The sequence below is a fragment of the Chelmon rostratus genome, chromosome 16 (genome assembly GCF_017976325.1).
Source record: "Chelmon rostratus isolate fCheRos1 chromosome 16, fCheRos1.pri, whole genome shotgun sequence".
Lineage (NCBI taxonomy): Eukaryota > Metazoa > Chordata > Actinopteri > Chaetodontiformes > Chaetodontidae > Chelmon > Chelmon rostratus.
Window position 1 is genome coordinate 1,032,002 of NC_055673.1, and position 15,423 is coordinate 1,047,424.

Genomic DNA, 15,423 nt, shown 5'->3' on the forward strand with positions numbered 1-15,423 from the left:
AAAAGAGTCGTACAAAAACCTCCCTCAGTCAGACTGAACAGAAACTGAACTGACTGCTGCAGCTGGAAGCTACAACAGAGACTGATACACTTCACTGAGGACACACACACACACACACACACACACACACACACACACACACACACACACACACACACAGGTAGAAGAGAAGCCCCTCCATGCGGATCATCACACAAGGTGATGGTTCTTTAAACTTCATTATTTTACAGAAAGTGATGGCCTGCTTATCCAGGAGCACAGAAAAAGCTTCACTTCATATATTCATGAGGTTTTCAGCTCTACGTGTGAATAGAAAACAGCAGAGGAGCAGAAAGTCTTTTGTTGACCGTCATTAAGAAATGTACGACTGATGTGAACAGCCAGGCTGCTGCTCATGTGAGAGTTGACATATTTCAGCACTTTTGCTCCATGAACTCTGTCATGCTGCCGTTGTTTGGTTCAGTGTCACAAAGCAAAGGCAGCATCATGACGGGTTTCCTTTATGGCAGTATTGCAAGATCTCTGTGCAAAAGGGGCCTCTGATAGGCTGCACTGACTGAACTATGAGACATGACAAGTGATGCACATGAACATCGTTTTGAAATAAAATCAGGTTCTATCAATGTCAAATCTTTAGCTTGTTTCAGAGAGACACCCTCTGTCTCCGTAGATGCAATGGACCAACTGGAGTCATTTAGAGCGTAGAGCTAACAGCGTTGTGGCTTTCTATATAAATGAAGCTGTCTGTGTGTATTTAACTGTATTTTTGTGTGACTGTGTCTGTGTGTTTGTGTCTGTCGTTGTGTGTGACTGCGTATGTGTGTGTCTTCGTCTGTTTGTGTGTGTGTGTCTGCTTGAACTACACATTTATCAAATTGTCCCAAGTATTTTGAACAAGCAGCCCAACCAGTTCCTACATGGAGATGTGTCTGGTATATGTGTGTCTGAATGTGTATGTGTGTGCGTGTGTAACTTCTGCCCCACCTGCTGATAATTACCTCTCTATCTCTCCCACTTTTTACCTGTTCCTGAACAGCCACTTTTTCGCTGTTGGTTTCTTCCGAACAACTTGTGATTGTGACAAAACTGTAGCTGCTATCAAAAAAACGATTACACTGTGAGATGCGGACATGTCTGGGCCAGATGTACGTGTGTTTTATGTCCAGATATTCTTTAGAAAAATGACTAAATGGTCGATTTAAAAAGACACACTCCGGCAGGCTGCGACTCAGAAAACAGGAGTTTGGATTGTATGCAGTGAGATTTGGGTTCGGGGAACCTCCTGAACTAAATGCTATGGTGAGAGAACCGTACCTCGTATCAGAGTGTACTATAGATCATCGGACTCCCGAGACCTTTCTGAGTCCGACCATCTCCTCATTTTATTCCTGAGACAACAACTTTTCTTTTTACGGCGATCTAAAGACAGGAGGCATTTCTGCTTTGCGCCCAAAACAGCTCTGAATTTTAACATGGGACTTAATGGGAGAGCAGGAGGGAGCTGGCTGCACAAAAAGCCTCACTATTTAAATTCAGTAAGTCTCTCAGCTTTTTCGAGGGCATCACACCAAAGAGGACAAGTTTGTCTACAAAAAGATCTAAAAATTATGTGTCTCCTATTCACCGTTTGGATTTTACAGCAATTTCAGAAAAAAAATTCAGGCGATTTCTCACTGGCTCTTTCACTCTAACTGATGATGTCATCCACTCTAGGGGGAGAAATTCTGAGCATTTCTTTGAGAAACTTTATGGTCTCGAGATGGTCATAGCTCGAAAACCGTAAGAGATATCAAGAAATGTGCAAAGTTCAGTTTGAGGCGACAAAATTATCTATGTTTTAAAGTTTGAATGAAGTCTCTAGGAGAAAGTATGGCGAAGCAGCGGACAATTGAAAAAGGCTGAAATTTGAGGAAATTTCCCATTCATTTCTTATGGGAAATTCGTCGCAGCGAATTATTGGCGAAAGAGCTATAAAAGACATAGCACACCATTCCCGATCGAGCCGCATGTTTTGATATATAGTTTGCGAGGGTTTTCTCAAAGCTGTGGGACTAGTTACGTGCCGAAACTCTGGTAGAAGATGAAAAATGGGAAGAAAAAACGCGCGGGATCACAATAGTGGATCGAGCTACGCTCCAGCCACTCGCCTCTATAGCTCTTTGAGCTATAGAGGCGAGTGGCTCTTGCGCTGTCTCATGCCACTAATAAGACTATTTTCAAGCTGGCTTCTCAGCCAGATCCCTCTTGTAAAACAGACGTTTATCACAATAAGACTATTAAATGGCTCAGTAGATAAAAGGAAAGTGTTGTTTTTGAGATGACTTTGCAGCTACTGTACAGCAACCTGAGTCTCTTTAATTCTACATGGGGATGGTTTGAATAGTCAGTTGTTCCAGCAGTGAGGAGGAAACATCATGACATGTTGAGGACAGCTACAGTTCACTGACTCTGTGTGTTTGCATATGTGTCCTGCCTCTCTGCTCCCAGCCGTTAAGAGGCCAGTGTTGATCAGTGGCTGTCCAGGCCTTTCAGAGCCACTCACACACCGGCAGCACCATCATGAGCTCACTGGTTCTACTGCTGGCCACCCTGGGGCTCCTGGTTCAGGGTGAGACTCTCTTCTGAAAACTTGGCTTCAGGATGCAACCAGCTTCACCACAATCATGTTCTGCTGTGATGGAGAAACACTGAAACAAGCAGCATTGACCTTCTTCCATCTATTCTCCATGTTAAAGAAATGATGCTCTTCTGTTCTGATGGTGATCATCTTCCTCCAAGCTGGATTTGTCTCAATAACCCTTCTCCTGTTTTTCATGTTTTCCAGGTTCATCAGGACAAATCGCTGTGACTCAGTCTCCTGAATCTCAGTCTGTTGTTCCAGGACAGACTGTCTCCATCAGATGTAAAACCAGTTCAAGTGCCAGCAGCTATCTCAGCTGGTACCTTCAGAAACCTGGAGAAGCTCCTAAACTCCTGATTTATGTAGCTACAAGCCGTCAGTCTGGAGTTCCAGGTCGTTTCAGTGGAAGTGGATCTGGGACTGACTTCACTCTGACCATCAGTGGAGTTCAGGCTGAAGATTCAGGAGTTTACTACTGTCAGCAGGGTAACAGCTGGCCGTTCACACAGTGATACAACGTCGTACAAAAACCTCCCTCAGCTGGAGAGGAACTGATCTGAATCAACAGCTGCACTCAAACCAAAACTAAAGGTTATAATAATAATTCACTTACTTATTCACAATATTTGAACATTTAATACACTGTACATAACAAAAAGTTATATTTTTAATGTATTCACTCAAACAGGTTTTGAAACATCTTGTTGCACATTAAAGCAGCAGGATGATACTGATGAAACTCTTGACGTATGATTTCAGCTCTTTGATAAGTTTATTCCCTGCACCATGATGACATATAAACACTAAAGTTGTTGATATTGACTTATCATCTGTCATAGAAACTTATATATTCATAAATTGTAGAATAAATTTATGTTTCAATATAATTTCACTCATGTTGCAAAAATTTGAATCATGTCTATGACAGTGTTTATTTTTTATCAAACAGATTAAAACGATTTATGAAGTATGTGTCAGGCCGTGACCCGAATCAGGACTCAGACGCAGAGATTTCAATGAACACGGGTTTATTATCAGTAACCCAGAGACCTCTTTGCTGAGTGACAAAGAAATAGGCTATGAAATTATTCTGAGGTTCATCTATCTTTGGCAAGGTAGCAGAAATCACTCACTATATTGTTGTGGAAAATTTTCCCGGTCTGCCTATAGAGAGCCAAACAAACCACTCTGGAATGCAAGTAACGTGCACGAAGTGTTTAATCTGTATAGAGAGGAGACACAGCCACAGAACCACACGGCAGTAAGAAGTTCAGAGTTGTGCTCCCTGATCAGATGTTTTCACCCCATTTTTATAGTCTGACATGCCTTTGGTCTCAGCAGAACTGGTTTAACAGATGGCAACAGAAAAACAGCTGTCTGCAATAAAACTTGATGATGTCCTGTTCTCAGTACTTTACAGTTAGGTGTGATAACATCAGGTCATTCACTTTGGCACCCTGGGAGTTAATTGCAGTGGGGTTACAACAACAAATCCACCAGGACATCCTCTTGTCAACATAACAGTAAAACAGCTAAGACTACAGATCAACTATATAAACTAGCAAAACAAAATAGAAAAGTATAGAAACATGTACAAATTCCACCACAATATAAAGCAATGAAACAAACAATATAACAAAAAACGCTCCTAATGGAGGATCAGGAAAAGAACAGTTAGGGCCCCAAAATTAAACAAACAAAATCACTCCCGAGGGAGGATGAACTCAAAAGGCAAAAAACGAAAAACACTCCAAAAGGGAGGACCCCAGACTAGAGAAAATTACCAAAAATAAAATTAAATCCTAAAAACAATGGGGGACCTACAACAGATAAAGGACAATGACTATGAAACAAAAAACACTCTTAAAGAGGATTATGACACAACTGTGAACAAAACACAGAAGAGGACTGCAAAAAACTAAACTATGAAACTTACAAAGAATCACTCTGAAAGAGGAACAAGGCTGACGTGGATAAATACTGTGACTGTGGCAAGGGACAAAGACAGGTTCAGGTGACTGGACCAATGGACAAGGACACTCTGGCACAAGATAAGGAAGAAACAGCCTATTTAAGCACATGGAGGGTAATGGAGAACAGGTGGAGACAACAGGTAATCAGGGCGGACACAACGGTGACGCGTGGGGAAGGGCAAGTGCTCTGAAACGAGAGGAGAGGTAGACTTTCAAAATAAAACAGGAAATGACAAGCCAGAAAACCCAAGACGAGACAAACCTCACCACGGTGTGACAGGATGTAATTCAGTAACACTTGGTCTTTGTGTTTGTGGATCTTCGGCAGAAGCAGGATGTAAATAGTTTCAGGGATAAATTTGGGTTCACAATCATTTGGTTTCTCTTTACGCTGATGATATATTTCAGATTTAGAAAATATTTTCATGCTTTTGTAGTTTGACTTGAAGGACAGTGCATGTTCTTCAGATAAACCCAAAGCAATAACAATATGACAATCATCATCATTAAGACACTTCAGTGAAAAGAGGTGATTGGATGATTTATCCTTGTTATGATCCCACCATGGGTTTGTTTCAAAGGTTAATTGTTGAAGACAAATCTGTAATGACTGGAAACATTTTTACAATCACAGAGGAATTTATATCAGTTGTCACAAGAAATTATGGTCTCAGACTACGACCATCGCTGGTTTATACGAATCAAAAGTGACGAGGAGTTTTGTCTGAGTTTGTGAACTCTTTGTTATTCACTGTATATGGACACACATGATGTGATGTGAAACATAATTTATAAAGTCATCAAGGAAAAAATACATGTTTTAAAATGTTGTTGGTTAAATAGCATCACTGCAACTATTAAAAGAACATTTATGAAAACACTTTGACGATAATAAATATTCAAACAAGTGATTTGAAGAACACGTCTTTATTTTCTGCAAACACTGAAATAATATTGAAACGGTGCAACAATCTAGTGAATATTTCTATTTGTCAAATAACAGACAGAGACAGAGTGCAGAGTGAGAGCAGTAGCAGAGTAAAACCAGTAGCAGAGTCTCAGTGAGGCAGGTCAGGACTGGGAACACTGGTCTCTCCTCAGCGTCTCTGAGAGAGGAGTCTGGGAGCCCTGGGTGGCCTCGCAGGTCACAGAGCCCACCTTCCCCCACTGGTCTGCAGGGAGCCTCAGGGTGCTGCTCCAGCTGTAGTGGCCGTCCCTCTGCAGCACCCCGGGGCTCCTGCTCTCCTCCCAGCTGCTGCTGCTGCTGCTGCTGCTGCCGTCCACCTTCCAGGACAGAGTCCAGTCTGAGGGGAAGCCCTTGTTGGCCAGACACATGAGCGTGGCCTTCCCCTGCCGCAGCTCCTCACTGGAGGGGGGCAGCACCGTCAGGGTGGGACGGACGTCACCTAGGAGACACGGGGACCACACGGCTGTCAATCAAACAGCAGACACCTGAACACCTTTACTGTGTGAGAGTTTCTGTCAGGTGGTTTTTCTGCTCCACCAGTCACTCACTCACACATTGTTTCACTTCCCTTTAAGAAACCTCTCATGCACATCAGCACAGAAAGAGTCCTCATATGACCTGAAATATATCAAACTGCACGAGAAATAAAACAATCTGATTGACATTTTAAAACACAAAAACCTCTTTTAGACTTTTTGAAGAAAACAAGAAAATACAGTTTGAAGATATTTTCAGTCGTCTGTGATTTCATTCAGAGTCCTGATACATTTATACAAAAACATTTACTGTGGAAACTCTCAGAAGTTGATGAGATCCAACGATATTATCAGCCAAAAATAAGCCAGGACCATCAGAGAGCTGTCAACATTATTTCAAAAAGACATTTTGAGCCGTTTGAGCAGATCAGAGATTTAAAGGCATTTTCAACATTTTCATCTTCATTCAAAATGATTTTTACTCAAATTCAAAACGCTTTAAAATGAGAATCAAAGAGCAAATTTACACACGTGTGAAAAGTACGAGTGTTGTGGTTTCATCGTTCCGACACTTCAAACGGTTCACATTTCACAAATGAAATGAAACGTTTCAAGAGAAGTTGAGTGAAGCTGCTTTGAGTTCAGCTTCAAGGTTAAACAGCAGAAACGGACAAAAAAACTGAGTCTTTAAAGTGATTTTGATCCGTCCGATCAAAAGTTCAAGTTACTGCAAATGTTCAGACACATGAATTCAAACATTTACTGATGAAACAATATTTAATATTTGAGCAGAAACTTACTTCCAACGTCCAGTCTGGTTCCTCCACCAAAAGTCCACCACAGTGATACAAACTGACTGAGTCGTCGTACAAAAACCTCTCACTGCAGAGAGACACGGCTCTCTGACTGTGAACACAACAAACTCAACATGAACACTTCCAGCTGTTGAAAGAATGAACTATTTCATCTTATATTGATCAAACTGTGACACGACTGATCACAATTCATCACATTTTTATGTTTTTATTTTTACGTCTGTCTAAAAGTCACATTTAATTTGTTCTCGCATTAAATTAAAACAAAACATTGTGAAAGAAAATGAATCCAGAGTCCTCAAACCAAACCAACATTAAAATGATCACTGACTGTTTATCAATGCTCTGATAAAGTGATTGATCCACTGATCAGCAGCATCATCAGACTAATCCAAGTCCCTGTTGGAGTCAGTCAGAGCATTTCCATAGAGAGCCACTTTGCATCAGCAGCACCATGCTCCAGTGCTCTGGGAGAGTTTATAGTCCTGAGGGTTGAACACTGGATGACTGACAGCTGTCCTTCATGACAACAGAAGCCACAGAAATCCTCCTCATCAAAAACATGACTCTGATCGGCGTCCTCATCTGGACTCTCCTCTGCTGCTGCTTCACAGGTAAAGTCCAGAGGATCAGAGTCCTCTCCTCTATGAACGTCCGTCCGTCTGAAATGAAGCCGACAAAACCGTGACGCTGCTTTATGTTTGTGTGTCTGTATCCTCAGAGTCCAGAGGCCAGATCACAGTGACTCAGCCTGGAGCAGTGAGGTCTGCTCTGGGAGAGTCCGTCACCATCAACTGTAAGACCAGTCCAGAGGCTTTTGGTGGGAGCTTTTTACACTGGTACCAACAGAAAGATGGAGAAACTCCTAAACTGCTCATTTACGTTGCCAACAGCCGAGCATCAGGGATTCCAGATCGTTTTACAGGCAGTGGATCAAACACTGACTTCACTCTGACCATCAGTGGAGTCCAGACTGAAGATGCAGCAGTTTACTACTGTCAGAGTGTAAACACTGTCAACAGTCAAGCTGTGTTCACACAGTGAAAAAGAGTCGTACAAAAACCTCCCTCAGTCAGACTGAACAGAAACTGAACTGACTGCTGCAGCTGGAAGCTACAACAGAGACTGATACACTTCACTGAGGACACACACACACACACACACACACACACACACACACTTCACCTTCTCTTTCTGTGATAATACATTGACTTTAGGAGCAGTCGTTAAGATTCATGTGGGTCAACTGGCAGAAATGGTATTTAATATTAATAATTATGCTTAAATGTGTGTACGATGAATTAAAAACAAGAATCATTGTGTTTTTCTTGTCTTATAATGAGCCCTTCATATCTCTAGAGGGACTGGATCCTCTTCCATGAAAACCATGTGTCAGGGAAGGGGGGTTTTAAGGGAGAACTATGGGTTGAACCCAGATGCAGACACAAGGGGGCGCAGATGCAAATTAACAAATTTATTCAACAAAAGGGAAACCAAAGAAAACCAAAACTCAAGGAACTACGACGAAACACACTGAGGTAACAGAGCTACACATAAAACGAGGGCAACACAGGGAAACACTGAGCAAACAACACACAACAGGGCAGGGGTTAAGACAAAGACAGCACTCGAAACTCACTAACACAGAACGTGACAAGGTTTTACACAAAGACAAGACTAGCAACTCGCTTACATGAAACATGACATGACTCAAGACAAAGACAACACTTGAAACACACTTTGGCTGTGGCGTGGACAAAGACAAGAACAAGGCCAGAACAAACTTACAGGGACTGTGGCTAGGCTCGGGAACATGGTCAACACAGAACACGGTGGACAAACACTTGACCTGAAACATGGCACAGACGACATTAAAAGACAATGGACAAACACTGACTTGAAATGAGGGGGGACATGAACAAAAACAACACGTGGAAAAACGCTCACTGAAGACATGTGCAAAGGCAAAGGATCTCAAAGAACAAGGGTGACGCGGACAACGACCTGACAAAGACTGGGGGGAAGACACGGACTTATATACACAAGGAGGGACCACTAATGACACACAGGTGAAAAGGATCAATCACAAGGGCGGGAAAACACAGGAAGTAAAGCACACAGCGAAACATAACTTGAGCCTTCAAAATAAAACAGGATGTGACAAAAACCAAAGACAACACACAAGGGGAATCTTCAACAAAAAACAGGCGTGCACAGCACGGGTCAGGACACTATGTAGCACAGCCACATTTCTACAGTGGCCCAGAATGGACAAAACAGACACTGGCTCTAGACAGCACCTTTAATGTTTGTCCCAAGTTTCAAAGCCACCGTCAGGATTCATACACGCTTGCAAATGAAAGGGTGAGACAAGAGGTATTCAGCTGGTTGAAGTCTGAAACATCATCATTAGATCACAACATCCTTCACACTGGACCTTTAACACAACGTTTACAAGACATTAATGTCCTTATGTCCTCTGTTGGCATTTTTCATTCTTCCCTCAGCTGCATAGATCGGTACAAGCATCTGTATTTCCAGCATGTGAGCACATTTTCAAAACCATCAAATCTGATTGTAACTGAAATCAAACATGAAAACCTCATTAGATTCCCGTCTGTAGACAACAATCGTAATCATAGAATTAAAGCATGTTTCCTGGCTGCTCTCACTTCCAATTAAATGTATAGAAAAGTCTGTTGAACACTTTATAATCCAGGCACACAACCATCACGAGGGACGGGGGGGTCAGTCCCCTCCCCCCCTGTCCTTCCTGTACTTTAGCTTGGACTGTAGCTTTAGTTCTAGCTGCCACCTCCAGAAGTTCTCCGACAATACAGCCATTGTTGGATGTTTATCGAATGGGAACGATTTGGAATACAGGGAAGTCATCACTAACTTTGTCGACTGGTGTGGACTCAACCACCTGCGCATCAATGTCGGCAAGATCAAGGAGATGGTGATTGACTTCCGCAGGAAAGCACCACAGACTACATCCAGGGTCTGGACATCGCGGAGGAGAACAAATACCTGGGTGTACACCTCAACAATCAACTGGACTGGTCCACTAATACTGATACCCTGTCCAGGAAGGGCCAACATCGTCTTCATCTCCTGAGAAGACTGAGGTCCTTTGGAGTATGTAGGGCATTATTGAGGACTTTCTATGACTCTGTGGTTGCATCTGCAGTCTTTTACGCAGTGGTCTGCTGGGGCTGTGGAAGCTCTGAGAGGGACAGAAAGAGACTAAACAAACTGGTCAGGAGAGCTGGCTCTGTCCTGGACTGCCCTCTGGACACCACTGAGGATGTCGGTGAGTAGAGGATGTTAGCCAAGCTGACATCCATCATGGACAACCCCTCCCACCCGCTGCATGACACAGTGGGGGCCCTTAGCAGCTCCTTTAGTCACAGACTGCTGCATCCAGTGTGTAAGAAGGAACGCAACCGCAGGTCCTTCCAGATACAGAAGCTCCCTTGGAGTGGTGATTGACAACAGACTGGACTGGAAATCCAACACAGAGACTTTGTACAAGAAGGGGATGAGCAGACTCTACTTCCTGAGGAAACTGAGATCCTTCAACGTGTGCAGCAAAATGTTGGAGATCTTCTACCAGTCTGTGGTCTCCAGCGCCATCTTCTTTGCTGTTGTTTGTTGGGGCAGCAGCATCAGAGCCAGCGACACCAACAGACTTGATAAGATCATCAAGAAGGCCGGCTCTGTACTCGGACTCAGACTTGAGTCTTTTGAGACTGTGGTGGAGAGGAGGACGCTGAATAAACTGCTATCCATCATGGACAATGATCAGCAGCCTCTCCATCACACAGTGGACAGACAGCGGAGCACCTTCTCCCACAGGCTGCTCCAGCTCCGCTGTCGAAGGGACAGATACAGGAAATCTGTCCTGCCACATGCCATTACACTGTACAATAACAGCTGAAAATAATAATAATAATAATAATAATAATAATAAAATACTTCTTACCACTACTGTTTGCTTTTGACATTTTATTATTATGTATATAATTTTTTACTGCTTGTTATTTCGATATTTTATTATATATAGTTTGTTCTTACAGTCACGGTACACTTAATTTTCACTGCCATTTGCTTTTGATATTCATTTGCATTTGATATTCTTTTTTGTGCAATACTTTTACTACTGTTTTCTAATTGGCTATTTTATTATTATTGTTATGTATATAATCTTTTCACTGCTCGCTACTTTTATATTTTTATTATGTATAGTTTGTTCTTTATAGTCTTATTTTCACTTATTTCACTGTGTGTAATGCTGCTGCTGCACTGCAATTTCCCAGCTTGGGATAAAGTAAGTATATCTATCTATCTATCCAGAACAGATACTAAATGGACCTTGTGGTGAAACAGTTTTGATTGTCAAACATGAACTTTCAGTCTCAACTTCTCAGTCAACATGGACGAGAAGTTGTTAAAGTGCAGCATGAAGACCTTGAGAAAAGTCACATTACTGCTCACAGCTGTTACTACATGAACTACTGAGACCAAGAAATCTGTCCAACTGGAACTGATGAAGACTTCCAGGTTTTCTGACTCTGCTCACACATCCAAGACCTTCCATGAGCCTGTCTGAGATGCTCAGCCTCAGGATCCTCTCATGCTTCATCACTACTGAACTAATCTCTAAATGATAAACACCTAAACATGTTGAGGTTCAACATGTTTAATGTCACTCATTCATTTTAATGTCACTCATCATTGTAAACAATAAATATCCTCTACCTGTGAATGTGTAAATAAGTGGGTCAGTGCTCTCAGCAGTGAGGAGGAAACATCATGACATGTTGAGCTACAGTTCACTGACTCTGTGTGTTTGCATATGTGTCCTGCCTCTCTGCTCCCAGCCGTTAAGAGGCCAGTGTTGATCAGTGGCTGTCCAGGCCTTTCAGAGCCACTCACACACCGGCAGCACCATCATGAGCTCACTGGTTCTACTGCTGGCCACCCTGGGGCTCCTGGTTCAGGGTGAGACTCTCTTCTGAAAACTTGGCTTCAGGATGCAACCAGCTTCACCACAATCATGTTCTGCTGTGATGGAGAAACACTGAAACAAGCAGCATTGACCTTCTTCCATCTATTCTCCATGTTAAAGAAATGATGCTCTTCTGTTCTGATGGTGATCATCTTCCTCCAAGCTGGATTTGTCTCAATAACCCTTCTCCTGTTTTTCATGTTTTCCAGGTTCATCAGGACAAATCACCCTGACTCAGTCTCCTGAATCTCAGTCTGTTGTTCCAGGACAGACTGTCTCCATCAGATGTAAAACCAGTTCAGATGTTTACAGCTATCTCAGCTGGTACCTTCAGAAACCTGGAGAAGTTCCTAAACTCCTGATTTATTATGCTACAAGCCGTCAGTCTGGAGTTCCAGGTCGTTTCAGTGGAAGTGGATCTGGGACTGACTTCACTCTGACCATCAGTGGAGTTCAGGCTGAAGATTCAGGAGTTTACTACTGTCAGCAGGGTCAAAGCTTCCCGTTCACACAGTGATACAACGTCGTACAAAAACCTCCCTCAGCTGGAGAGGAACTGATCTGAATCAACAGCTGCACTCAAACTAAAACTAAAGGTTTTACTAAAAATAAATAGTTAATAATAATTTACTTTGAATATTTGAACACTAAATATACTGTACATAACAAAAAGTTATACTTTTAATGTTTTCATTTAGTTTGAAATGTTCTGTTGCACATTAAAGCAGCAGAATGATGCTGATGATGTTGCTGAAGTTTGATTTCAGCTCTTAAATAAATTCATTCCCTGGAGTTTAAATACACATGGACACTAAACTTGCAAATATTGTTTGATCTCTGACCATCATTAATAAAAACTCAAATATTTCATTAAACTGAAAAAAATTCTCAATAATATTTCATTCATGTTCTGAAAATTTGAATTCTGTCTAAAACATTTTTATTCATTTTGTGCATTTTTTACTCCAACAAAAATGTATTTTATAGTTGAGATCAAAAGGATTTATGGAGTGTGTAGTTCAGCAACATTCTTTCATTTGTGTTTGTGATTTCAATTATATCCCTGAAACTACATCCTGCGTCTGTTGAAGATCCACAATCATTTGGTTTGTCTTCATGCTGATGATATACTGCTATTCATGTGTGATTAAGAATCCTTTTGTAGTTTTACTTGAAGGACTGTGTATATTCTATCGATACACTGAAAGCAGTTCCAACATGACAATCCTCATCATTAAGACACTTCAGTAAACAGAGATGATTGGATAGTTGATCCTTGACATGTCCACCTTCCAGAGTCCAGCCTGATAGGAAGCCCTTGTTGGCCAGACACATGAGCGTGGCCTTCCCCTGCTGCAGCTCCTTCCTGGAGGGGGGCAGCACCGTCAGGGTGGAGATGACTCAACCCACTGCAGAGAGAAAGAACAAATGTTGAAGCTTCAACTTTGAATGAAACTGGTCTTCAGTGTTTAACTTCCTTTTGTCAGTTCAGTAACCATGGCAACAGACAGGCACTGCTGCTGAACCATGACAACAGACAGGTTTCAGTTCTAAAGATTCAAACTGAAGAATTACTTTTGACAGCATCTTAAAGATTTCCTGTATAAAACAGAAAAGACCTCGATGGTGTGAGTTTGATTTGTTCATTCAAAATGAACATTGTTAACTGAGTTTAAGATCCAAACTCATCAAATCAAACCTACTTCTGCAGCGTGTTGGTTCAATGTGACAGTGATGTTTTACGATAATCATTTGTGACAGACAATGTGTCAGAAATTAAAATCTTTGAGAAACATCAATTAAAACCACAAAACAGTTTGGCTCAGAATTGAAGCTGAAATTTAGGTCGGTAGGTAGGTAGGTACTTTATTCATCTCCAAAGAGAAATTTGCAGTTCCAGCAGCTCAAAAGGTGACACACAAGGGCATGCAAAAAAGAACAAGAACTACTTTCAAGTAATGAGCAACTTACAAGTAGGAGGTAAAAATACAATACAAAATACAAAATAACAATAAAAGAAAAAATTGTGAAATAAAAATAAAGAACTAGACTATCCAGGATAAACATCTTAACATCTGGCTATACAGGATACACATCTGTAATACAGGATAAACATTCGAGCAGTTAAATGTGCACAGTTGTGCAGTTGTGCAAAATAACAGTGTGCAATAGTCGGTTTGTCCACACTTGGGTCCAGCATGTAGATGTGTGTGTGATGGAGTCCAGCATATGGATGTGTGTGTGATAAAGTGCGTGTGTCCATGCTGTGTGGTGTAAGTGTGTAGTGGGTTCGGAGTTGTTGATTGTTGTGTTGATTATTGTTTTTGTTGCCCTCCCCGAGAGGTGTTGAAGAGCCGTACGGCGTGGGGGAGGAACGATCTTTTCAGTCTGTCCGTAGAGCAGGACAATGACAGCAGTTCTGTCACTGAAGCTGCTCCTCTGCCTGGAGGTGGCGCTGTGCAGTGGATGATCAGGATTGTCGATTATGGACAGGAGCTTGTTCAGTGAACGTCGCTCTGCCACAGATATTAGACTGTCCAGCTCTGTGCCAACGACGGAGCCTGCCTTCCTCACTAGTTTGTCCAGTCGTGCTGCGTCCTTTTTCTTTAAGCTGCTCCCCCAGCACACCACTGCGTACAGGAGGGAACTTGCTACCACAGACTGGTAGAAGATCTGCAGCAGCTTTTTGCAGATGTTAAAAGACGCCAGCCTTCTGAGGAAGTACAGGCGGCTCTGTCCTTTCCTGCACAGAGCGTCAGTGTTGGCAGTCTAATCCAGTTTCTTGTCCAGCTACACTCCCAGATATTTGTAGGTGTGAACCACCTCCACGCAGTCCCCTTTGATGATGACAGGTTCTGGACATGGCCTGGGTCTCCTAAAGTCGACCACCATCTCCCTGGTCTTGGTGGTGTTGAGGAGCAGGTGGTGGGAGTCACACCTTGTGATGAAGTCCTGGACCAGTTTCCTGTACTCATCCTCTTGTCCACTCCTGATACAGCCCACTATGGCTGTGTCGTCCACGAACTTCTGTACATGACAGAGCTCCGAGTTGCACTGAAAGTCGGAAGGTTTAGTTGTAATGTTTAACTAAAGACGTTTTTAGTCTGTTTGAGGACAAAATGTGTCACATTCACAAAGCATTGCAACCATATTAAATTCCAATTATCAGCTTTGAAATTGCAGTAATGTGTACAGTTATGAAACAAAACAGAATAAACCTAAAATGTGGCTGATTAAAGGAGTCAAATGTCCTGACAGTTAACATCCAGTCTGGTTCCTCCACCAAAAGTCCACCTCAGTGATACAAACTCACTGAGCTGCAGAACAAAAACCTCTCAGTGTAGAGAGACACAGCTCTCTGACTCTGAACACAACAAACTCACCAAACACATTCCCAGTTTACCCAGTTTATGAACGAACGGCTTGAAGTGTTTCAAACTGTTTCAGAAACTGAATATGCAGACGATTCAACCTTTTCTTTGTCAAATGTTTGAATCAATGCTCTGATAAAGTGATTGATCCACTGATCAGCAGCATCATCAGACTAATCCAAGTCCCTGT

General features: G+C 42.2%; 4 gene segments (V, D, J or C); 3 read left to right on the forward strand and 1 right to left on the reverse strand.

The window, feature by feature from the left end:
- The first annotated feature begins 2,559 nt into the window (after positions 1-2,559).
- Positions 2,560-3,459, forward strand: LOC121619207. The segment is given in 2 exon segments: positions 2,560-2,608; positions 2,825-3,459. Coding segments are annotated over 2 exon segments (357 nt in total).
- A 2,067-nt stretch (positions 3,460-5,526) lies between these two features.
- Positions 5,527-7,233, reverse strand: LOC121619967. The segment is given in 3 exon segments: positions 5,527-5,999; positions 6,837-6,890; positions 7,218-7,233. Coding segments are annotated over 3 exon segments (405 nt in total).
- A 173-nt stretch (positions 7,234-7,406) lies between these two features.
- Positions 7,407-8,173, forward strand: LOC121619169. The segment is given in 2 exon segments: positions 7,407-7,465; positions 7,573-8,173. Coding segments are annotated over 2 exon segments (375 nt in total).
- Positions 8,174-11,806: 3,633 nt separating this feature from the next.
- Positions 11,807-12,379, forward strand: LOC121619196. The segment is given in 2 exon segments: positions 11,807-11,855; positions 12,072-12,379. Coding segments are annotated over 2 exon segments (357 nt in total).
- The last annotated feature ends 3,044 nt before the right edge of the window (positions 12,380-15,423 follow it).